The sequence below is a fragment of the Acanthochromis polyacanthus genome, chromosome 8 (genome assembly GCF_021347895.1).
Source record: "Acanthochromis polyacanthus isolate Apoly-LR-REF ecotype Palm Island chromosome 8, KAUST_Apoly_ChrSc, whole genome shotgun sequence".
Classification (NCBI taxonomy): Eukaryota; Metazoa; Chordata; class Actinopteri; family Pomacentridae; genus Acanthochromis; species Acanthochromis polyacanthus.
The window spans coordinates 19,186,793-19,212,803 of NC_067120.1; the positions used below are offsets into that span (position 1 = coordinate 19,186,793).

A 26,011-nucleotide genomic window follows, 5' to 3' on the forward strand; every position below is an offset into this window, starting at 1 on the left:
GATTTCTGTAGTGCTAAGCTTATAGTATAAGCCATCCAGCAAAGTAAGTGGATAACTTAAAGGGACAAAAATGGTCATGTGTGACTTTTGCTAAATTGTCACTTTTGGAATACATCAGAGCTAACATCATGGGTTTTTGGAAAATTGTTGTTTGCAGCTCTATCCCATTTTGCCTTAATGATGCGTGAAAACTACTATCTGCAGCAGATGAAGTTCTGCAACAGTGAAGCAATAAACTCGAAACAACCACATCGCTCTAAGTTAAGGATGATAAATTATATCCCTCTGAGCTGAACTGATCCCATCACATCTTTATACTGGCTTCTGACAATATCCTAACACACATTCCAATACTACAATCGGTCCATATTAAAGCTTCTATTTAATATAAGTCGCCTAATTTTACTTGCATTGTACATAATGACTTAAATCTTCACAGCTACCTGAGGCCAAACACTGCAAACTTACACAATAATTGATTCAAGCTCTGTCATGTTTTCATGATGTTTACTTACTGGTGATCAATAATTAATAGTATTATATTTTTGCATGTTTTAGCCCATTAACTTCTAATGGTTTGTACTTTACATTACTGACACATACTGTCCAAGCATGTTTTCAGATTGATTTTGACATTTGTGGGCAGACATGACTTTAAAAGGCCCATTATTACATGACTTTCAGTAAATATACTGATCGAATAATTACCTTTAGCAGTTATCAGATGTTTCCAGGATGGAGAAGCATCATATTTTATTTGAATCTCAACTATGTAACATATTGTAAGCAGCAAACAAAGCAATATATATTTGTATACATATATAATATGTATATCTACATATGGCATTGTATTGGCAGTTAGAATGTGATTACTTTTCTTTTTTTTTTCCTTTTATCCTAGCCAATTACATCACAGTAATGGAGATGGTGCAACTGTGTAGCTTAGCATTAATTCTAACATATATTATTATTTTTTTAAAGTATTTTGTTAGATGTGATTTCCTAATTTAAGTAGTAGAATGTAATCCCTTCCAAATAATAGTATGGCATTTCAAGTAAAATGAAAATGACTTTTACCCATTTCCTTCTGCCCATTTTGTTCAACAGTAGGATTAACTTGAGATTAAACTAATTCATCATAAACATGTATAGGGTGACAGTGACTAAAGTAGGTGAATTAACATGCAAGTATAGTATAGGAACACAGACTAAGGCTTCAATTGGATTCTTTGAAATGGAGATGAGATTCAGCCGACCTGCCATGAGTTTAGATTCCACATTTGAACAAAGACCTAAAATGACTTGCTTTATATTTTGGGTATCTGAAGCTTCTATTGTGTGACAGAAGCGCCGCCAACAGCAAATTCCTACTTTTGTTTGCTTACATGCAGTGTCTCCCAGATGTTGTTAAGCACATGGATTTGGATGAGGGCAAGGAACACCCAGAGGTGTGTCTGTATTTTCATGCTCAGATGAGGAGAGGCGACTTGTCGCGTAGTGTCAGAATCCATCAGCCTGTTCCTGACCTAGAATTTTAAGCACAGATCTAATATCTGAGGAGTGAAAACAATGGATGTCTCCATTACTCCCCAGGGCTTGGAGGCCTCAAGAATAGCTTCTCTCTCCTCCTCTATTCTGCCTGTCGCTTTTCGAGTCAGAAGATAAATGAGCATGCTTTGATGCAGCTTGAGGGGAAAAAAAGAACGTCAAAAGTCCCAACGGAGTCCTAACCAAGGCATCAAGGATGTAGAATAAAAAGGAATGGGACAGAGATTCCAACTCAATGCGATGCAGCACCACGTTTCATAAAACTAGGCTGCCCTGGTCGTATCCCTGGTCATTTCTCATAACCTTCAAAGGTGAAGCTAATTTGTTCATGGTTACAGTTGTCATTGAATGTAAAACAGCTGATTTTTTTTTTGTTACATTTTCAAGTTTACTAACTAATTACTTTACCAACATCGTCTCTTTGAAATTACAAATTGTGCAAAGCAATGCTATTCCCTATACATATCATAATGCCTGTGATCCTTTACTAATGGTGGTTAATTAATGTTTAGAGGCTGGGCAAGTACACAAGTAAACTACCGTTTTCCCTGTGAACAGCCAATTAGTGTGCAAACATATATCAAATTACCTTGCACTCTACATCATCATTTAATGAGGTATTCAATCAAAAAATAAATAAAATATTAACTTCCTTATTTCCACTGGCACACAGAAACTAGACTTAATTGCTCAGCTAGACTTGTGCTTGAATACCAAAGCAATAAAAGGATATGCTACATTTTCAAAAAGAGGAAATTGTAATAAGATCAGCAATTACTTCACTAATTACTTCACTTACAGTGTCCTGTAAGTGAAGTAATTAGTCAAAAAGCAATGAGTAAAAGAGTGGTCGGTAACAGAAATTTCAGCACCTTTTTCATTAACCCAAGCCCCGTTGATACCCGTTGTTACTGTAAGTAAATACCTTACAGACCACACCTCTAAAATCAAGATAGGAGCATCACGTGTTTAAAAAAGTCCATAGATTGTTTAATACAACATACCATATTCTCAACAATTCAACATCAACAAAATTTTGTTAATTAAAAAAAAAATCTGCATATTACCTTTATTGCACAGAACAATTTGAATGTATTTTCCATAGATTTCTTTTTAAGTATCTTTTTTTTTTGTAAAAAGTTGGCTTGGACTACATGGTCAATATAGTCCAGGGTTGAAACAAATAAAAAAAATTAAAAGGAATAACAGAAACCAAAAACAGAACCCCGGGATCCCACGGGACTGAAAGAAAAGGCTAGGTACAGTAGCCACACTTTGAACAAAGAGAGCATTCATAATCAGCAAGAGGGAGAACCATGAGCCATATCCAGTGTTTGTGTTTTTTTTTTTTCCTTTATGCAAAACGGATTACACCAAAGCTGCTTCACATTGCTCCATGGGTGAAACCATCTGTGTCACTCCAACCATCTGCATATTCAGTCCATACTTCCAGCCATTACTGTGTCGTTATCTGTAATATCATCCATCATCAATAACTTAGCCTTTATCCTCACACACGTTCGCAAAGCCCAGCTGTCCACAGTGTGTACTTGAAAAGGTAAGGCTGTATCCTCAGATTTCATATGCAGGGCCAACTTGGAGCAGCTGATATGCAGCAGTTCTTTCCCCACTGACAAACGATGCACATTTCTGGGGAAAAGCAAACCTGTCAATGATCCTGGAAGGTAATATTTTAATTTCTTTGATGGGGCAGGGAGGGAGCATCATCATAAATAAAGCATTAACTTCATTAGAAAAAAAAAACAAATCAACAATGACAGAAATTTTCTACAGCTTGAAGAGCACACTGAACCCAAAACCATTAGCACAACTTTTATCCCTCAGTCAGGTTGAGCACAAAATAATACTACCATATCAGTTACTGAAATGCAATTTAAAAGGTTGGGGAGAAGCGCTTTAATATCAAGGTACAACCGCCCACTGTGTGTGATGGCAAAACTCTACAATAGACACTGCATCTATTGTTAGCACAAAGCATCATATCAACAACATCTCAGATTTCCTTCTGTATCATGGCCTCTGTCCATGTGTGTGCACTGTCTGGATTACATCTGAAAAAAAAGGCTGCATGACATTGATATCAGATACTGGGGTCAAATGACTACATTAGAGTGTTCCTCCAGTGCTAAAATCTCATATTAAGAGACCCATTTGACAATGTAATTTAAGGCTAGTTTTAAATTCAAAATTATGTAAATAGCATCGTATTACAATGCAGAATTCATATATACCTTTTGTCTGATTTTACAGCGCAGCACTGAGAATGGGTATCAGTAGTAAAGGATGCTTTGATGCCACAGAATCTACAAATTTTCTAAATATTTATTTTTGTCATTACCATGGCATTGTTCACCTCATTCACCATGTAATATGCTTTACATAGTCATTCACTATATTTTCTTGGTTACATATCAGCTGCTGTAACATTCAAATTACATCTTACCGATATCACCAACAGTGTTGTGTTTACAAGAATATCCCAGTGTGACCTACTTTCTATGTTATCTATTTCTCCTCATTTCTGGGGCATACTCTCTCAACAAATTTTTATCAGGTATTTTAATACGAATACACATTTGATGAATCACAGCACAATCATGACTGTAGGAAAGTAAAGAAAAAAAAAACATATGTAGCACATAGCGTTCACAATTGTAACACTGCTGTATTGTAATGAAGATGTAATCGAAATGCACCAGCGTTGTATAAATGTGCTCATCAACCCATACAAATCTCATTCAAAACAGGACATCGAACCTTGGAAAAACGAAACAAAAAAACCCACTAAATTAAAAAATACACACAAAAAGAGCAATGGCCAAAATATGATCTGCCCCTCGCATTCTGGCTGTTTGAAGTGTTTTAATTTTTTTTCTTTTTTTTTCCTTTTCTGATATATTTTTCCAACTATAAATCCATAGGAATATGAACTGCTTATGACAAATCGGACTTTCAATGAATGCCCCCACAGGCCTTGTAGAAACCACCAATGCCCTGAAACGCTGGGTGTGGTTTCATTCCCTCTCAACTTTGAAATGCAAGAAGTGCTCTCCTGTCAAGTCCATCAGTCAGGAAAAAAACATATTACTCTATGTTAACAGACCAGGATCCACAGGTTGGTAAGAGAGGAAAGAAAATGTCTTCTTTTCCATTTGTCTTATTTTGAAGTTCAGAATTAATAAAATCCACAAATCTGTTAAATCATTTTCATGTTAAACTTGCGAGGAGCATCCACTGTGCTGCTGCTCATGCCAGCGTCCGATTTCCGTGGCACATACTCGATCTCAATGTTGTGCTTAGTATTGCCTTTACCTCTGCTCCAAAGGAACAGCAGCACCAGGCAGAACAGGACGACACCAAGAAAAGAGATGAAGCCCATTGTGGTCGCAATGATCAGAGTCTTTATATCAAATGGGAAAGGGACGTTGGCTCTTGTACCGTTAGCACCAGTTTCTGTGGGCTGGTTGGATATGAAGGCAAAAGTCTTGTTGGGCTGGTGTGGCCAGTCAGGCGAGTAGCTATGAATGTGTAGGTGAGCAAGAGAGGTGTCGTTTCCGCCTGCGTTGCTAGCTATGCACACATATGTACCATTATCTTGAATCTGGGCGTAGCGCACCTCAAGGGTACCGTCTGGCAACACAGAGAGCCTTCCGATCGTTTTGGTGGTGATAAACTTTTTCTGTGGAGATAGCCACATTATCACTGGAGCAGGATCTCCATCTGCTTGGCAAGCAAAATGAACAATGGCTCCCTCATCAACAAATTTCTGCTGGGGTTTGCGATCCCTAATCCTAGACTTGCGACACGTAAAGTAGTTGGGCTGCAGAACATCCGGGAAGTCTTTGAACTCTTTGCCTTGGACAAATTCAGGGGAGGCACAGGTGGGCTGCTGCCTGTTGAAGTTCAGTCTCCAGCGCCTTCGGAAAACCCACAATAGTCGGCAGTCACAGGCCAGGGGATTATCATACAAGGCAAGGGTTTCGAGGTTGCCAACTGAATGGAAAGCAGACTCCTCTAGGGTGGTAAGAGAGTTTCCAGACACATTTAGAATTTTCAGGTAGTTTAAACCACGGAAAGAGTAGGGCTCAATCATTGCCAGTCTGCCTCCGACAAGGTGAAATTCCTGCAAACGCAGAAGATCGTGGAGCTTATTCCCTTCAATGGTATGAATAGGGTTGTATGACAGATTAAGAAAGCGCAAATAAACCAAGTGCCGCAGGGCTACATAGGGAATTGTGGTCAGGTTGGCATTTGCAATGGTCAGGGAGGTGAGATTTAATCCATACAAGCAATTTGGAGTCATCGTATCCAAATATGGCCAATTGGCTATTTCCAACACTTTCAGCCGATATAGCCGCTTAAAAGAGTAATCCCGTATGACATTGATATTCAGGTGGCGCAGCCTAAGAGTGATCAAACTGTGCAGGTGGGTAAAAGCCTCTGTTGGCACAGAGGACAAGTTGCACTTCTCAAGACTCAGGTGTTCAAGGCTACTTAGGCCATGAAAAGCCCGGTGGGAGATGAAAACCAGGTCATTATCGCCCACCTCTAAAGACCGGAGGTTGTACAAATCCTGGAACATGTAGTCCAGCAGGATGACGATCTTGTTCTCACTTATGTCCAACTGTGTGAGATTGCTCAGGCCAGTGAAGACACCCAGCTGGATCAGCTTCAGCTTGTTGCTACGCAATCCCAATGTCCGCAAGCCATAAAGGTTGTTGAACGCTCCGGGTTCAATAGTGGAGATGGTGTTTTCACTGAGTTCCAGGTGCTCCAGGTTGGGAAAGTTGGCAAACTCATCTGGGTTAATGGTTCTAATGCGGTTCTTGCTGAGGTCCAGCAGTTTTGTTTCTGCAGGGATGCCCTCAGGAACTGTCATGAGCTTCTTGCGGTGGCACATCACAGAGCGCTCTTGAACATTGCACTCACAGCGGGATGGACAGCCTGTGGTGGAGCCAGACAGCACAGTGCCCAGCATCAGGATCAGAATGGGCTGCCAGCAAGCCACCAGGTAGCTGTGCCCAGTCGCTTCCCCGGCCGCCATCTTATCGGTTACCTGGGGAGACACAGAAACAAGGCAAAACATATTTGTTAGAAAATTAAACTCCAATGTTGCAAACTTAACATCATTTTGTTAAATTCTCTCAGCGTGTTTTTAATTCAAAAGGCAAATTCAGTGAATATCACAGAACATTAAAATATGTCAGCTGAAATGCAGATAACAGGTATGGTTTAGAATCACAAAGCAACGGGCCGATTTTCAAAGATGCAGTCTTGTGCTAAATTCAGCAGTTTTATATTGCATGTGGTGGGCGTGTAGACGGCAGTGCGAATTGGCAGCAGTCTGAACATATATTTAAAACACTTCTCTTTGGCCATTGTGTGTGTCCTCCAGCAGCTGGTTAGTTCAGAAATTGCAAGTGCAAAAAGGAAAGGCATTCTTATGTGATACAAATGCAAACAGAAGAGAGAATGACTCCTGCTGCAATATTCATGAACGGATGCAAGATGAAGAAAGGTTACAAGGAATAAGGTATGTGCTTGCATAATTGAGAGTGCTGACAATTTTGAATTCTGCATATTTCACTTGTCTACGTGGAGCTTCAAAAGGTATTTTAAATGCAAGTAGCTCCTGTGAATGCACAGCCCAGTATTAGACATACTTGTGATAAAGAAGTGGAAGTACTGATCCTAGCTCCAAAATCAAAGGCCGAATCGTTCTAGTAATCTGCATTCATCTTGCTCCACACCCCCACTGTGTCTGCTGTGGAATGCTCAACACCATTTCCACAACACTCCTTGCAGACAATCCATCAGTCAATGCAATCATCCTGATATGAAGTGAAGGGGCACAGCTTCAAGTGGAATTAACAGCATTTTTCAGTAATCTAAGTCATGCTGTGTCACAGACACATACGCTGAGCACATCTGTGGTTTGTTCTGGTACAAAATAGTCTTTTTTTTTATTACCCTATGCTCCTTTCTCCCTGCTTCAATTCTGAATTTGCTGCGTGAGTTAAAACAGTAGGGGGTGGAGCAGCGGCAGCAAGAGAACGCAATCAAAGATGGATGGTGGCAAGTGTGATGTGTGTGCTGTGGCTGACACTCAGCTCACGCAATCTTTTAGGATAAAATATAGACCATACAGCACTGGGGAATTGGAAACTGAGAAATAAATACAGAGTTTAGCAGGAAAAAAAAACAAACCATCTTTAATTTCAATGCCATCTGTTAGTGTGACTTTATCATTTCCACCATGTAGACCTTACTGTTGAACGGCTGGAAAATGTCCATAGCAATTTCTGAAAGAGTAAGTGTATAAGGGGCTCTGGATCACTCAAGTTTCAGTCAAACATTGAATGATCACTTCAAGGATATTACTTCTAACATTCAAGCAAGATGGGCAGGGTTGACAGGATAAAATATGCAGGACAGAAAACACCGCAGCAAATTCCATCACATCTAATTTGGACTCCTCTTAAGACATGTCTCTGGGGGACTTCGCTTTATGTGCGATGGCTGTTGTCACAACACATATTTTGCCAGTGATGTGCAAGTTAATTTTTTTCTCTAAATCTGTCTTTACAGTGGATTTTTATCTGATCATGTGGTGCTTCTTCCTGATTCACAGAGGCTCTGTGAAGAGGGATAATGAACACTTTTGTGCTCCAGCACATTCAATGGACCATATTATATGCGACAGATTGAGAGTTTAGAGAAAAGCAAAATAAATCTGTGATATCATGGTTGACAGTTAATTATGGGTTGACATGTTACTACCATTGTGGTCACCGATAACTTCTTTTTCCCCATAAACCAAAAGACAATTGGACATCAGCTCATCAAAAAAGGGGGGGTTATCAGTTGGATTTACTTTGCTCAATTTCATTTTAGTCCCTTCGAGGTCAAAGTTCAGATGGGGGATTTGATGATACAATCTGTAATCAAGTGGTGTCAAAACAGGCTGAGGAAAGAGTTTGTGTGAGATCAGAGACCTGCACCAGAACCTGCTGTGCTTCATGCTGCCTCCAGTCATACTTAATCATTCCAATTCCTTAACCCACATTGATGAAGTCAGTGCTGAGTGCTGTGAGATGGAGTGCTGTGAAAGTGTGTTCTACGCCACACTAATACTTCCTAAGAAGGAGAAGTGGCCTTATCGTAGGCTCAGCTCCATCTGTCAACCTCTATCATGTGGCTATTACATATTGGCTATCAGTCAATGAGATGCTATTATGTCCGAGTCTATTACCACTGACACTAAAACCCAATCAGGGAAATGATCGAATCATAATCCCCTGTTGGTAAAGCTCCACGAGTGCAACTTCAGCAGGTTGTGGACCCCAGTCAGGAACGTTAACAAGCCCTCAACACTCTTACATACAAGGTGAAAATCTCCTCTGTATAACACTGGATTGATTACCTAACTAAGGTTTAACAGTGTTTTGTACAAAATGTGAACCCATGTTTTCTTTTTTTTTCATACCAGACTAGCTTGCAAATTTATGGCACTCAGCTTCAGCAGCAAGCACGCAGGGAAAACATGGAAAGACAGGGACACATTAAGATGAAGAATGCCATTCACGGGTAAACATTTTCAGCTCGGTTTTGTTAATGATCTGGTGTTATCATTCCCTCACAGGCATGTAGCCTGAATGCGCTTCTTCATTCCAATCAGCACTCCAGTGAGCTCCCAGAGAATTACATTAATTGAGGTGAAGTGAGAGGGGGCGCGCTTCTCAAAAGAATGAATGTGTTCGAGAAATAAGACAACGGTGCTCAATAAATGAGGACTCACTGGTCCAAGACCAGTAATAACTAGATCAATGAATGGTGAGATTAATACCTTTATGCCAGCATCCACTGGGATCCTGAAGATGTTGCCTCATATTGGATGTGAATGGTGCCCTATGCTCCCATTACAACGGAGTGGCATTAGAGTAGTCAACTGGATGCAGAATTATAATTAAACGCACATGTAAGATTTCTACTATCCCTTTGCACAAACTAAGCATGTGACGGTCAATCAGTCACAGACCTACATTTCCTCATGTCCAAGGTGCTGCCATTAAGTCAGGTTTCGTGAAAATTGACATTTTTGCCTGGTCCAAATTTAAAACCAATTTGGATCCTTATCTAGTTAAGACTAACAATCAAATTGTCCCCTACGAGTAAGAGCTTATAATAACTCATATAACTCATTTACTGGTTGTACTCAAATGTCAGTAGCAGGTATTTAAACATGCATTTTCAGCAATGCAGATTCTTTTTTCTGTTGTTTGCCATCAATTCTGAAAATATCTGAACCAGTTTCTTTGCCCTGAAGTACTGCCGTTATTGCAGTGAAAAGGTTACTCAGCCAGGCTACTCGGGTTACTGCTCCGTGTTAAACAGGTTTCATGCCCCCCCATTTGCTGCAAGTTGCTGATTGTTTTCTGTCCATGAGGCTCTCGCATACAGTACAGTGAGCTATCACTCTCCTAAATCTCGCTCCATGCATTTTAATGAGGCTGCCTGTCTCCATTAAATTCTTCACAATAAGCACAACCAAACACAAGCAGGGAGAGGTATTGTTTGGACTTAAGCATCGTCCAAAGCCTTAGTTTACCTGTCACAAGACATCACTCCTGAGCCCTGTTAAATACCTGTAAGCTCACGGGAAATCCGTGAGATGATGTTGACGTTATCTGCAGCACAAAGTGTTAAAAGCCTTTAAAGCCTATTTCTCTACAAACTGCTTAGTCAGCTGCCAGGTTAATCCTGAATGGTCAGACCCAGCAGGGGAACTGTATGCATGGTACTATGTGCATGTCTTTGATAGTCAATCCTTGGATTAATTTCATATATGCCTCTTACTGCAGAATATAACATTCATCATTTTCAGCCATCATGTATTCAATGTGCAAAAAGAAAGCCAAAAAAAAAGTGTCACACTCTGCTACAGAGATTAAATATTCGTTAAACTGTCTCTTAAGATGATTATTGGTTCAATTTTTCACAATATGTAATAAGCTTTCACATGTAACACAGAACATGCATATACTTGGAGTCATAATTTGGCAAAATCCATCTTAACCAGGAGTTTTTGACCTTTAGCTCCCCAAGTAAGATTGCTCCCCCACTGCTGCACCGTTGCTTAGCTGAATTTTGAGAGAGAGGTTACCCTTGTGTCATTGAGAAGCTAAGCTGCCTGCTGGGATTGTTGGCTGGATCTGGACCTGTGAAATGGCAAGGCTTATATGTAAGCCGAAGCCCGACAGATGGAAAGCAAAGCCTTAATCCAGGCAAAGAAGCTGGTTGATGCAACAAGGTGCAGAATTCCAACTGTGGCCAGCTGTTGTCCTGACTAAAGTCTGCCGTGAAACCTGTCGGCATGTTCCACCTCAACTTCACCTCCCAAAGGGGTCAATTTTTTTTGTTTCTGCGCAGGTGCTCTGGCCACCGACGTCTCATTTCATCACACGGCATGAAATCCAATTTATGAGAAGAGATCCTATTTAGAGTGACCACGCAAGCATTAACAGACTAGTGTACGGTCAGCGCGCATGCTTGAACAATCAAATATGATCGCAGGTTTCTGTAACATTTACTAAGCCAGGACCACAAACTACAGCGTGGGGTGGATGGTGGGCACGTACAGCTTAGAATCTCACACCAAGGATTTCTTCCAGACTTCCAGCTGTGGTTTGGTTTACACACCAAAAGCATTTGGTTCAAGGGAAAGAATGTGATTTTTTTTTTTTATAAATATAAATGAATCTGACCACTATCTTTCCATAACCTCGACCAATAAATATCAGAGTTCAACATGTCACTGAAACACTCATTATCTGTGACATGTTCATTGATATTTAGGTTTCCCACAAAATGTATTTGCTGTTGAAATTTAGCTGAATATTATAATAATCTGAGTAATTTCACTTTCATGAAAGTAGAAAATATTGTAGGATTGTAGTGCTAGACTACATTTATTTTAAACAGGTTTATCTAAATAAATTAATAAATGATTACATGTGCAAACTTTTTTTAAATTACATTTTCTAAAAGAATATCAGGTTTCAGCTCATAATGATTTGCTATTTTTTAGACATTAAATATCTTCAGATTTAAGACTGTCAATGGGACAAATCTGAAGACATTACTGTGACTTCAGAGAAACTGTAGATGCCATTTTTACACTAGTTTTTTGACATCTTATAGACTAAATAATTAATTGAAAATTAAAATAATAATAAATCAGCAGATTAATTAACACTTAGACAATCGAATCGAATGAGCAATGCTCCAACCTAATTAAAGCAGGTGGGTGGAAATAAAACTGTCATCAACAAAAAAACATGATTTTGGTTTTTGTTTTTAAATGGGTCCGAAAATCTTAAAATAGGATATACATTCAAACAAGACAAACTGTTTACAGGCAGTGTATGGTTTTATATGAAAGCAAGCAATTTGATAACTGCAAAACTGCCTCGTTTCCAAACAGGTGCAACTGTGTGCAGAGATCAGTAGTCTCATGATCGTGGTTGTTGAAAAAAATCGAAAGTCGTGTTTCATCACACAGAGTTCAGCCAGACTCCTAATTTGAGCATTTTTTTTCTGTTATTTTTTTTCTCCCTTTTTACAGATGTGGTTGGGTGTTATGTGACTGAGGGTGTTGTGTGTCCTTATGTAATGCTCCATCATTATTAAGCTAATTAGCCTCGTCTCCCCAGCTCTGTACAAAGGAAAAACCATTCATTTTTTTGTTCTTAAGGAGATGTGTTTTCAAAGAGGAATGGCCTTCAGAATGTCAGACTTTTGTAAAGTGGATCCAGGATTTTTGGAAGGACTCGGATCAGCACTCACTAATGAGCCCACACTTTTTCACAGCATCCAAAAAAAATAGAGAAAAAGAAGCCTGCCAATAGCTGTGTTTAGTGGAATAACAAAAAAATCTGATATCATTTGAGAATCAAAGCCACTTTAGACTGACATTCAAGTTCTAATAACGTTAATCCTCTCAGTCTTTGAGAAATAATTCAGTTACGTATTTTATCAAAAGCTGACAATATTACCTGTTTTAAGAAGCTACAGAAAGCTGTGTAAGACTGACAAAAAAGGCAGTATTTTTCACTTTGTACATTTATATATCTGCTGTCTAATATTTTTCACGAAGAACTCCTACAAATTCTCACCTAAACTAAAAACTAATATCACACTCTTAAACTAATATCACAACACAAGTACTACATAGACATACGTTCTGACTCTGAAAGCAACCAATTTATTCTCTACTGATACAACCTTGATCAAATTTCTTCGAAATGCCTCTGAAGTGGAACAATATTACACGAAGTTGCTCTGACACGGCTTCGATTTACGTTAATTTCAGTAGTTGTTGTGCATTTATAGATTTCTGTGAAGCCTGCCAAGCAGTTCATAATCAAAAGTGAAGCTCCAGCGTCTGTGTAAGCAAGTAAACTAGAAATAAATCAACTAATGCAACTTTTCGAAATTAAATAACATGGGAATGGATTATGGTAAACTAATTCCAAAACAGCACTATAAACATTATTTCTTTTTCTCTCCACGGGTTGTTTTGTGTGTTTTCTCTTTGGGCTTTGTTGATTTAAAACCAATAAGACTGAGACTCTACAGCCATGCTAGAATCTCTGTGAGGCTCTACTGCGTTGTTTCAAGCTGAATGATAAAATCAGAATGATTGTGGGTCATTTAGTGTTGCAGGTATGTGGTCGCAAACCAAAGATTGGACACAGTAAATGAATGTCTGCAACTAATTTTAAAAACAAACTACACACTAATGGTATAAAGAGTAAAGTTGTCAGGTTGGTCTTTTTTATTTCATTAGACATGCAGACAAACATACTGCACCTACTGAGTCGGTAAAAGTGTGATGTATCATAGCAGGTGCAGCACATTTGGAGAGTTCAGTGGCACAAAGTAACAAAGCAGAACAGTGAGAAGAGTGAAAGATTGAGCTCCCCAGAGAGGGCTGCTGGAGTAGTCGTCCTCTTTTGTCACAAAGGCTGAGAGAAAACGCTTCACACACATATACACACACACAGATGTTATAAAATTTCTGTTGGTCTGTATTTTGCTTTGTCCCCTGACGCTGCAGCCCCCACTCTGAGGTCTGATCTTTCGGGTTGGGGACAACTTGCTGACAGCGCCTTTAAGACTTGAGGCAATTATGTCAAAGGGGCACACGGCCAGACATGGACTCCTCTCCCTCCACCGCAGGAGATGCCGACCTCCAGTGCTCCAGAGGCAAAACTGAAAACACCGCTGCCATAGCAATGAACGTAGCAGAAACAATAACCGTTGAAGGTCAGAGGGCTTTATATTTTACAATGGATACTGATCTCAGACGAATGTTTTGGCGTATGGGCTGAGCCTGGCCTATTCCACTTTGTTTAGTTCGAAAGACTGAGATGTTACCACTAACAAGGCCCCATGAGATGCTTTTACAAAGTCTGTTTCGAGCAATGGGCAAAAGAGATTTATTTTTTTCAGTCAGTAGCACTTGTCATATTGTGTTCTAAAATGATCAGATCACAACCTTTGTGTCAATGATTATAAAAATGACGAGAGCGAACCAGTCTCTGAGACATTTGCTGTTGCATGAACGGTTTAAGCAATGAAGCTAAAGTTTAAAAAATGACTAACTAATAAACTGATTATCAGGCAACTATGTCAAATATTAGTTTATTTTAGATTCTTAAATGTGAGGACATGCTGTTGCATGACAGAATGATCCTGCCCATCAGCAAATTAAAAACAAATTCAAATTATCAATAACTTTTGGTTTTGACTGGTGTCTATTGAGCAAACAGTGTGTGGGCACATATTTATGACTGAATCTATTTGAAAACAGAATTCAGTTACTGAAATGAACTTTGTGGTAGATGTGAGCCTAGTAATGCTTACTTCATATTAAATGTCTATAATCAACTTCAGATTGCTTTACATCTTCAGTACACAAAGCAGACCCAAAGGAAACATTAAAACTTTACTCAATCTTCAAAATTGCTTTGAAAACACTAAATTAAATGGATGGATATGATTATTTGTGCTGCAAAGCATATGTGCATTGATATAAGCCCAAAGCTAACAAAAATGAAGACAATTTGAATACACAGCTGTGCCATTCAGTGTCTTTTCATCCAAAACTAAGAAACCTTTTCCTTCTCTGGGCTTAAAGCTCCTGATTAGGAAGAAACACTGACATGTCATCATTATTATTATTATAATGAATTCACAGGCTATTGTGCACAAAAGCAAAGGAGCTTAGGCAAATAAACAGGTCCCCTATCACTCCTTTGATGAGCAGCCATGAAAACATTAACTTATGTAATCATCCATCTTTTCTTCACCTCCACAAGGCAGCTTTCTTTGCACAATTTCAAATCCAATTTTCAATGAGAGGCGAGAGAATCAAAACAAACCACACCATAAGATGAGATCCACTAGCCACCTGAAAATTCCCTGCTTCGACCGCCTCTGCTGTTCTTCTCCTAACACTCGAATTACAAGCTTTTATTTGGAATATGATTATTCTCTACTGTGCTGTGCAAAAGTGTTACACAAGAAGAATAAATCTATTTAAAAATAACGCCACGCTCAGTTTTATTAAGTGCAGTAAACGGAACAAAATAAATACATCTCATCAGTTTGGTACTGATTGATGGATATTTTTGTACCGACTTCATATATTTCTATGCACGGGAGTAAAGACAGAAATTCAACAACTGATGTTGACCAAACTGAAGGACATTTACAATCTGAAACAAACAGAACCCCTGTCAACTCAATCGCATATCCTGCCACAGCATCCAAACGAATTTGAATAATCCAGAGTTTTGCTCAGAATTATTCATTCATGAGCGATGAGTTAATATTATGCAGCAGAATCAAGCCCTTACCTCTTCTATTGCACATAAACATTCGCCAAGACATAGTGTCAGATTTAATTTAAGAATGACAGTACTTATGCAAATCAAAACAGTCCTCAAGTAGAGCTACGGAGGGGAGGAATTGGTATTTGAAAGGTGAAGATGTTAAAATCGTTAAAAAAAAATAAAAATCAACACAAGAACCCTAGTGGATCGTTCAAAATTAATCCAAAAGGGGGAGGGAGGATAAACGAACGTTTTGCGAGGAGGGTGAACACATTACTCTTCTCACTCAATTTGTGAGTGAATAAATTTTTCCCTCAGATGAAGTGAGCGGATTTGGCAGTTGCCCTAAGTGTGTGTGCCTGTGTGTGGATTTGGAGTGGGGTAATTTGTTTTTGGGCGGGCTCTTATGCCGGCTTAAGGAACACCCACTACATCAACTCCTCCATATATGTCTGTAGGATGTAGCTTTAATAGCAGCGACTTCACCGTAAGCTGCATTGGTTCCTCAATTAAGTCAACACGGAAACATGCCTTCATTTCATAATGAATAATTTAGGCTATATCTTATCGGCTGCTCGGAAGTGTGATGGGCACAGTGTGGAGAGGCTCAGGGCCATATTGACTTTAATTGTGACTGGCATCTAAAGGCTTTCCTCCCAGTGTGGCGGAGAAAATGTCCTCTTTGCTTAGCCGGGCCTGCAGCTCACAGTGAGGCCTTTAAAAGGGAAATGAGCTGTAATTAGTTGATAGCGAGTTGACCCTGATGCAGAAAATGCCAGACAAAAGCACTGCAATCAGAAATTGGAGGATACTGCTGTTGCATGCCGTAGCAGAGAGCAGCAGAGATTGCAGACAAAACACTGGCAAAGGTGAGCTCCAGCAATGCAGGTGGTGTGGGGGGGGGTTGTTTACAACATTCATTATTGTGTGCCGGGATTTATTTACTGCAAGTGATTACCAAGGAATACTTGTCAGGTTGAAAACTATTTTGCACTGTTAAAAGGTGCAAAATGTAAAATCAGCTTCCAAAAATTGAACTGTCAACAGACGGAAGCGGCAAATTACGGAGAATTTGTGGTGTTGGTGTCCATCTCCATTAAAACAAGCATGGAAATGAACAGCTCCTCCCAAAGGTTTGCGGTCCCTCCTCTTGCTGACTCTAAGAGAACTGGTCAAGATAAGGCTCTGTAGCTTACGTTATAGCTTGTACATACATTAGGGACATCATTTCGAATGTTTTTCAGTAGATTTATGCTTTAAATAGCTATACTTAAGAACGCTATTGCTGTTAAAATACAAGGCGGTGTTACAAGATGGGACAGGAGAGCTTGTTAGCATGCTAACTTCATTACATACCTCAGCACAATACACAGGCATCTTTAGCATAGTGTCAAAATTGTTGATTCTTTACATTCTGTTGATAACCTTTTACTATTTTTTTCACTAGTTTAAACCAAAAAAAATGTAAATTGTGCTATTAAAGGAAAATGATAAACTGTCACCACCTCACTGCAGAGAGGAAAGTTTGAGGTTGACCAGGAAGAATGCAAAATAAATAGTATTTTATGATTGCTTTGACTGTTTTGAGATAAGCAGATTTTAATTCCTCCACTTGACAATACCACCACTTAGGTGTGCTGATAGATAAGAAATTGCACATCAGAAATATCAAAGATATGGTACGAACATAGCTTACTTTATTGTCATTATTGGTCCACCAGAGTGTGCTGATGTGTTCATTATTCAGCTGTAAAATACATACAGTATCTTTGTTGCTTAAAAAAATGCAAAGGAAAGTGATTTATACCAAAAATGTTTAGCAGTTTGTGAAAAATACAGAGAAATCTGACTTTTAAGTCTGAAATATCATCATAAATGTCATCTGTAATAACCTGTGCTCTGTCAGGCTTTAGCCCACATTCTAATTATTTGCTGATTTTGCTTTCTGGTAATGATTATTAAATTCAACTAAGAAACATTCCTCGTATTTTCAATTATTACGTCTTTAAGTTTTTAGCATCTTGTAGCATCTGCTCAACAATGACAAGTTTGCTTTTTACATTGCCTATCTTTAGTACCCCAAACACAGGAAAAAATATAATGAACTAAAAACTATTTTTAAAAAAATTGAATAAAATCACATTTAAAAAAAATAATCAGTCACTATTGTTTTTAACCTCAAAATGGTGCACTAGTCTAGTTCTAATCCATGCACACAGTTCTCTGTTATTTCTTGGCTGAAACTTTCAATATCAGGGTTTTTGCTAGAAGTCTCTTGGAATAACAGATTAAATGGTTAATATCAGTTGCAAGGACATCTAATAATGCAGTCCTGAAATTGAACAGCCATTCCTATTCCAGCTAGAAATGAATGGCATTGAAAAAGTTAAAGCAACAATCACAGAATCTGCCTCCCGAGGCTTTTCTCTTCTTCTATACAGTATGTGCCATTTCACGTCTTGCCACTATCGCATATTCCACACGATTCAAATAAAGAAAATAAGTAATAGGACAACTTCCCCCAAGCAACCAAAGGTCCTTTTTCTCATTTTGTAAAGGACAGAGTTCTTGTAAATAGTTGTTTTTGTAGGACATCCATGAAGGTGAGCCAAATTCAAAGACAGGAAGGACGGTATTTCATAGATTCAGATCCAAAGTAACCACACCTTCAGCGAGGTGACAAAGTGGGAGATTCAATACACAATTTCATCTTCAAACAATACATTAAAGTGAGAAGAAATAAGGCCGCTGATTTTTTTTCTTTTTTTATCCCCACACAGTTCTCGATTTATGGTTCTCAAATGGACAGACTCTTCTATAAACTGCCGGTGCAAAGTCATTTCAGTTTACTCATTTAGGATTTATCTCTTCCAATGGCAAGGGCTCAGACAAAAACACTGTCTCATGAGTGCTTTATCAAAAACCAGAGGTGCATTATAAGAACTGCAGTAGTCAGCCAAAGCTCCCAGGCAGACTGTGTCTACGCACCTTAACAAGACAAAAGGTTTTTTGTTTGCTTGTTTGTTTTTTCGGTCCCTTGCCAAAGAAATGTGAGAAAAGTCAAAAGGCAGATTTAACCTCCCAAAAAATTAGTGACAGGTCTGCAATGTATCCCCGAGGTCTCCCCATTCACCATCTATTTATATGGGTAGGGTATTCTGGCTGTTGTTTTAATGAGTGTTGACCCAGACTTCCATCTGTTGACTTTCAGCACTAAAACATAATGAGAGTGGACCCAGAACAACAAGGCATTTGAAATTCATAAAGTGTTGTTCTTGCACTGGCAAACAATGACTCAGGATCCCTGCTCCAGCTAAAATGAATCACCTGATTGTCTGTTCAAACGAAATGGCACCTGTTGAGGTATGCAAACTAATTGTAAATGAACTGTCCAAAGGCTACAGTCTGGAGGTTATTGATTCAAACAGCTTTCTGTTGATAAAATAGGCTGGACAACTGACACATAGTAGTGAAATTACAGAATTTATGATATAAAGTTGCTAGACACAACAGCTAGCATAAGAGCTTTTGTCAAATCCACAAAAAAAAATTGGGAATCGATCAAAAACAAAAACACTCCGGGGTCTTGTGAGGGTGCCAGACTGAGATTTTTGACCAGACAGAGAATCAGTATAGATTTTTCCAACTTGTACCACAGTTCATCAATAAATCATTTGATTCATGCCTTCAACACCCAGTATTTACATTTCTCTCTTTTTCAAAAAATAATTTCACCTGGAAAACCATAACATGTCAATACGTTTTTTCTTCTTCTCTCCATTATCCACTGAGAGATGAGCAGGCCTGGCCAAGCCCACCGGGGCTCCGGTGCAGAGATAGGGGAGCTTAATCCATGTCCTCTGAGAGATCGCCCAGAAAGATGAAGCCTTAATTAGCCAGATAAAACCCCACATAATGACGCTATTGATAGCGACTGGGAAATAAGGTCTAAGAAGAAGAAGAAGAAAAAAAAAAGAAGACTATCATATATAAGATGGCTTGGGAGACGGTTAGTGAGGTAACTGTAGTGGATGGAAAAAAGGGGGCAGTTCTCAACTTCAGCAAGGGAGATCTGTCTCATCTCTCTGAGCAATCCACCTGCTCCAAATTCTCTCATAAGAAGCTTAGAGAAAAATGCTGACCTTCATATAATCAAAGATTATGTGGAGGAAAACAACAACAGTTTTGGAGTACTTAAGCAATAGCACTCATGGGAGGTTCAAGCAATTAAAGGCAAAATTACTTGTCTAAGCTGTCCTTGTATCCTCCCATTCCCTATCTTTGGTTCCCTAAAGTAGAAGAGGAGGTCATAAAGATAGTGAAAAGAAGAGAACCACATCTCTATAGCTCTGCTAATCTTAGGGGTACTAGAGGAAGCAGAATCTCTCTTTAAGAAAGACAATCTAGGTATTTCACATGCTACACATGGATCAATGACAAGGTGACCCGGCATAGTAATACCAGATGGCTTTAGGGCTGGCAAAGACACCGCAAATCCCTTGTCAACACTTGTGCACCCCTTTGAAGAAGTTACAGAAAAAATGCATTAGAAGTTTATTCCTTTCAGCTTCTTATCCTTCAAGTAAATCTGCTAAAACGGATTTAAAGCGGTACAAGCTCATATACAGCATGTGTGGATTAATATCTCTTAACACGAGGAAAAACCTCATTAGAGTGAGAGTGCAACTCAAATCAAAGCCCATCCGGCCTCAATCTGCAGAGCTAGGAAGTGCGATCCATTCTGCCACTCACGCCTTAATTAATGAGAATGACTGTCTTTTTCCTTTGTTTCCCTCCAAAGAGCAGTGCCTTTGTTGAGGCACGCTGACAAGCAGATGATATGCTTGTGGACACACATTTTAAAATTTCATCCTTTGTAGTCTTGTCATGTTATCCGTGTTGTGATGTTACTTGCATGACATTTACAGAAGAGACTTACACCAGCGCGGCTGAAATGCAGCTAACTCGGCTCAAAAATCTTTTGGGGTTTTTCTCAGCCCTAAAACCTTTACCTGTTCCGTCTGGATTATCAAACACAGTCATATTTAGACACCTGGCCAAGGAATGAAATAACAGGGGTAGTGGATTAAGCGCCAAAAGATTTCAAAAACAATTCAAAGTTGAAATGATTATAATGGTTTCAGCCACTAAACCAGCAAAAATATCAAACATTATGGGTGCTGTTTCTTTGATAAATTAATTCGATGCTTTATCTTTGGCTTTTACAACTGTTGGAGAAAAATATGTTGATGGCTGGAGGAAACGGTGACAGCTTTATTTTCTGTTGCATATAATTAATCTGCAAATCAAAAATTGATAGATTCATTAGTTTTAGCTGCAGGTGCATCACTTGTTTACATTCACCTGAAAAACATGACAGCAGTGTCCCAGTGCACCACATGACAAAAATGCCGGGGCTATTATCCATCCTTAGCCTGAGATCTGAAGCTGACGGACCAGCCGTGGTATAATGGAAGAGACGCTGCATATTTTCCTTATCGCTGTTTTACTCAGTATTACCAAAATGGCAGAAGCAAGCACAAGGAAATGCAAAAGAGCTGAATTATTTATTTGACATTTGCATATCTACCACAGGTTCAGGACCTGGGTGAGGAGGTATTGTATTATGGAGGGAGATTACTCCTGAGGTTTCTTTTTAGGCCATAAAGCCAGATTTGCCAATTTACACAGCTCATTACTTAAAATCATAAGCAGGGAGTGAGAGTTAGACCATATTTCACTGTGAAATTTTTTATTTCTTTCATCTGACATTGACTCTGTCATCATCATAACTTTTTTCCCACCTTAGCACCTTCCCTTGTTGAATCAGTGATGAGACGGAGGGGTTAAATAGCCTGGACCAGCCTCTCGGCCCACATCAGCACCTCTCAGACCTGATCTTTCTCCCCTCCCGATTCCCACAGGTTCCCAAACTACTTTGCACTTCTGTGGTCGCGCGTCACACACCGGCATCCAACAAGGTCAAATGCCATTTCATTTTCTCGTCTTTGATCGCCGCCTGGCTCTTTCATCAGCCTCCCCCTCCCCGTCCACCCCCACGCTGCCACCATTTTGCCAGTCAAACTGCCCTCACTCATCCCCCTCAGATTTAGAGAATGCGACATTCAGGAGCTGAAGGTCAAATACGTCTGTCCAGAGGTGATACATGAGCAATCGATCGACTTCAAATTGCTAAGCTCTAAAGTCGTAACTACGCTTTGCTTTTATATCTGATGGAATTTTTTTTTTTTTTTTATCCAAGCGGACCACAAGGTGCATTTGGGTGTGGCAGGGGTAAAATGTCAAACCCTCCCACCGGTAATCTGCTTCTCCTCTGTGTGAATGAAGTTCCTGACATTCACAAACACATTGATTGTATGAGCACCTCCATCTTGGCTTTCTGCATTATCAGCCTCATCCATACAGCCTGCAGAGCAACCCAGCTAAAGAGAGGAACCTGTAATTTATGCTTTCAAGCAAAGTTCCATCAAGCTGAGCACATGTCGCAGAACAGATCTACATGTCACCGCCACACCACCTCAGCATGGCATTTCATGTACAACTGCTGTTAATGTTGCACCATGTGTTGTTGCCCTCACCTTGTCATTTGTCAGCAGGCTGTACCTTTAAGATACTTTATACCTCCGGGGTAAAGGATGCTGAAATAAAATGGATAACGCATATACTACTGTATTTCAGTATTTTAACAGTTGTACAGTTATATGCTTTATTTAAGGAACGAACTCAAATTAAACTAATATGTTAATGTTCAATCATGTTCAATCATTCACAGTATTTCTGAATCAATTAATGACTCTCAGTTATTGACTAAATGCCAAAAAACTCCTGTGTATCAGAGTCACACATTTATAAGTTCTTGTTATTTTTTAACCATGAAAATAACCCCTTGCTGCTTTAGACAGGCTTACAAATAACTATATTGTTGCTGAAATGCTCAGCCATGATGTTGACTTCTTATTTTGCTCATGACGTGTCTTCGAGCATATAATAAACACTAAAAAGACATAGCAACATTAAAAAAAATACTAATTTTCCCCTGGACTACGTTCAGCGAATCAGTGTGCAGTATTTAGGTTACTACACTGTGTAGCTTCAGATGTCATGTGGAAATACGGACAATTTGGACTGAATACTGACTTTGAAACTGAATGCTGAGTTAAACACATCGGAACGCTGAATAACAATGGGCATGAAGTTGCACTGCAGAACACTGTGAAATCCAGGCTGATATTATAGATGTTTAACTAACTGATGGGTTGTGTTTGTTGGAATTTTCAGTACCTTCCCTCCTGTTTAAATACTGAAGAATGTTAAATATTGCATGGTTCATCATATGGTTTTGTTTAACTCTGACACTTGAAATGTGGAGTTATCTGTTTTGCCAAAAGCGATCTTTAAATATATATTTCCAATCTATAAAGTTCTATTTTGCAAAATATCTGAATTTTGAAGAGTTGTCTTTACTAACTCAAAACAAGCCAACAGTTTGACTGATCTTTTTCTTGCCTGAGTTTCTCGCTTGTTTTCATATCATTATAAATTGAACAGTTTGGGTTGTTGGCTGCTGGTCAGACTAAATAAGCAATTTTGACACATTACTTTGGCTCTGGAAACTCGTGACTTGAGATTTGTCTGTATTTTTGGAAATCTTGCAGAGCAAATGATGATGATGTTTTGGGCAAAAGTATTCCTCAGTGTTTTCTGCATCTATAGATCACTGACATGTTCTCAACTCAACAGGACTAACTGTGACAACACATCAACAGCTGCAGCATAGTTTGTCACATTTGAAAATAGAATATGTTTAAACGCTAGAATAAAGCAGACAAAAAAATAGACTCTGCTGCCATAATCAGGTAGTTCAAATTAAAGATACAGACTTATCCTAGAACATGTAAATGGGAAATGGCACTTAAAATCATTACTTTGAATATTTTACTACTGTGATTGTAAAATGATAACTTGTCTGAATGTAAACACATTTAGAAAAATGGCAAAAATGCCAACATTTCTCCATGATGTGTGACGGTTCAGTTTTAGGGTCTGATTGTCTGCGGGATTATTGCTGCTTCTTCACGTCTGGCAGACCCACATCTCTTCATGCCACCCAGTCTGGTCGATAAGCTGAAATCAGACCTCTTGTTTCCTCCCTGCACTTTCACTCTCTTCCATCAACAGTATTAGCAGTTCTTTGTTACAACGTTCTGTCATTCCTTTCTCTCTCTCCCGCTCTGCGTTGACAGCGAGTGGGTGAAAGACATCCACAGCGAAGGGGGGAGAAAGAGAGACAAAGCAGACAGACAGAGAGCTTTTAGGGAAGTTAAACCGAGAGAGCGATATGGAGGGAGAGCGGCAAAGAGATGGAGAAAGTGAGCTTTTAGGGAACTAAAAGCCTCTGGCCCTTTATACCTCAAAGCAAGGCCCCTGTTGTCTTGAATCACATGATGAATGGGAGCAGCTTGTCAATGGATGAAAAGCAACACTGATCTGAATGAAGGAGAGGATAATGGGCTTGAAGCACATTAAAGTGTCTGAATTATCTGAGAACACTTTAATTCAAATATGACAGAGGATAGTCTTTCTATATGTTGGGAACATTTGAACAAGAGTTTCCATGTTCTTAATGACTTCTAATGGGATTAGTGGCTGTTAATGGAACTTTCTGACAACAACAAAACATGTTCAGAACCTATTTAAAACTCATTAACTCACCGTATGTACAGCATGTATGCCTGAGCTGGTACATATGGTAAGTACTACCCAAAATATATCAAAACATGATAGGTTTCAGTGTTTTAAGCTACTCTGTCTTTCCCTTCTCAAATTGGAGGAGACCTGTAGCAGATTGGGTGTAAATGACAACTCCATCTCTAAGTAGATCCTCAGTCTGCCTACTAGACAAAGGAAAACGAGTCGAGAGTACTAGTGCTGCACCTAAACACCCAACTTCGTGAACTCTGAATCTCAACAGGCTATTTTAACAGCCATTACATCAGGGAGGTGGGGCACAAACACAATTCTTACTCCCACTTATGGAAAATATCATATGCTCCATTCAAGTGTGGCTGTGTAAGTGGAGCTGCTGTTGTCCCACAATTGTGTCTCCAATTGTGACTGAATAACACGGTTTGAATAGGCGCTTTCAGAAGAACAGATGCAACATATTGTAATTTTGCTGACAGCACTAATCATCACCACCGCAACACAATTTATTCAGACTCCAGTTATAAATGCATGTGCAAATATCAAATGGGACAATGATATCCATTGTCTAGAGTTGGAAAGGAAGGGAGGGCATCGTACATAACAATGGATATGTAATTCACACTACAACAAAAACAAACAACAAACACTTTTGTGTCCAGCTTATACACATTGCATAGTGGATAGGAGGAATGGATTAATGGAGTAAAGGATGGAAATTATATGGAGATGAGGAGTAAATGAATGGAATAATGGTGAGTGTTCCTGGTGAGCCTTACTTTAGTGACTTCCACTAAGATGTTTTGGCTCAAACCTCTTATCCAAAGTTGCCATTGTGAAGCCACCGACTGCCTGATATCATTTATGGCCCACTAGCTGCGCAGCGCAGAGTGACATTCACACAATCATCTTAAAGATGGGTGTTTAAGTCTTCCTGGCAACAGGGGCGCCAGCATAGGCACTCATTAGTTCATATGCCGTGAATACAAATGTCCTCTCCAGAGGAATAGTGAGGAGCCTTAGTAGGCACAATAACAACTTCCCAACCCTTGACCCATAACCCTGTCCACTATCAGTGCCATTTTTAATGAAGCATCCTCCAAGGGCCTATATGGTTTATGGCAGGATACTGTTTCAAGAGATTGAGAGTTTTGTATTTAATGTAAACTGTAATGTAAATTAGCCTGGAGGATCATCACAATGCTGGCAGTGGTCAAGCATTATTTGAATAATAATAAATAGAAGCTGCATTGAGGTTGCATGTACACTGGTGGAGGTGCACTCCACACATACGCTATCCCAGAATCCATCCCCCCCTTGCTGTTACCAGTCGAACACATGGTAAGCCTGCTTGTTTTTGTGGATTTTTCACATGGGCGTAAAAGGTGAAAGTACTCCCTGAAAGCACCTTTGCACAAATTCTCTTTTTCACAGCACTGTGCTGTACATCACAATTAACAGCACTTGTGTGACTTTTTCTAACAAGAATCCTTCAAATGTGAACGGACCCTACAGGCTAATGTGAACGCATGGCATTTAGACATGCCTCTAACATTCCTCTGACATTTCACTAAAAGAATTAATTCAAATACTCATATAGTTCTAATGGTAAACTGGGTTTTTTCCTCATGGAAGATCTGTCAAACAGCCATTTAAAATAAAAGCCAAGTTACAGCAGGATGTGGATAGTCTCTGAAGCAGTTCATTACAACAAAAGGCGTTGACTGTAAAAGCCACCCCGTTTACTGTGGAACATAGATGTGATACTGCAGTTTTCTGACCAGTATATTTGCTGCCATAAATGCAAGGTTACCAATTTT

General features: G+C 39.3%; 1 protein-coding gene across 2 annotated transcripts in view; it reads right to left on the bottom strand.

The window, feature by feature from the left end:
- Positions 1–2,516: 2,516 nt before the first annotated feature.
- The window catches only part of lingo1a (leucine rich repeat and Ig domain containing 1a), a 158,536-nt gene continuing 135,041 nt past the window's right edge, over positions 2,517–26,011 (bottom strand). For both annotated transcript variants that reach the window (XM_051951772.1, XM_051951771.1), the window contains one exon: positions 2,517–6,625. In XM_051951772.1, coding sequence (XP_051807732.1) covers positions 4,766–6,613 — 1,848 coding nt within the window. In that variant the 5' untranslated portion in view covers positions 6,614–6,625 and the 3' untranslated portion in view covers positions 2,517–4,765. The remainder of the gene's footprint in view (positions 6,626–26,011) is intronic.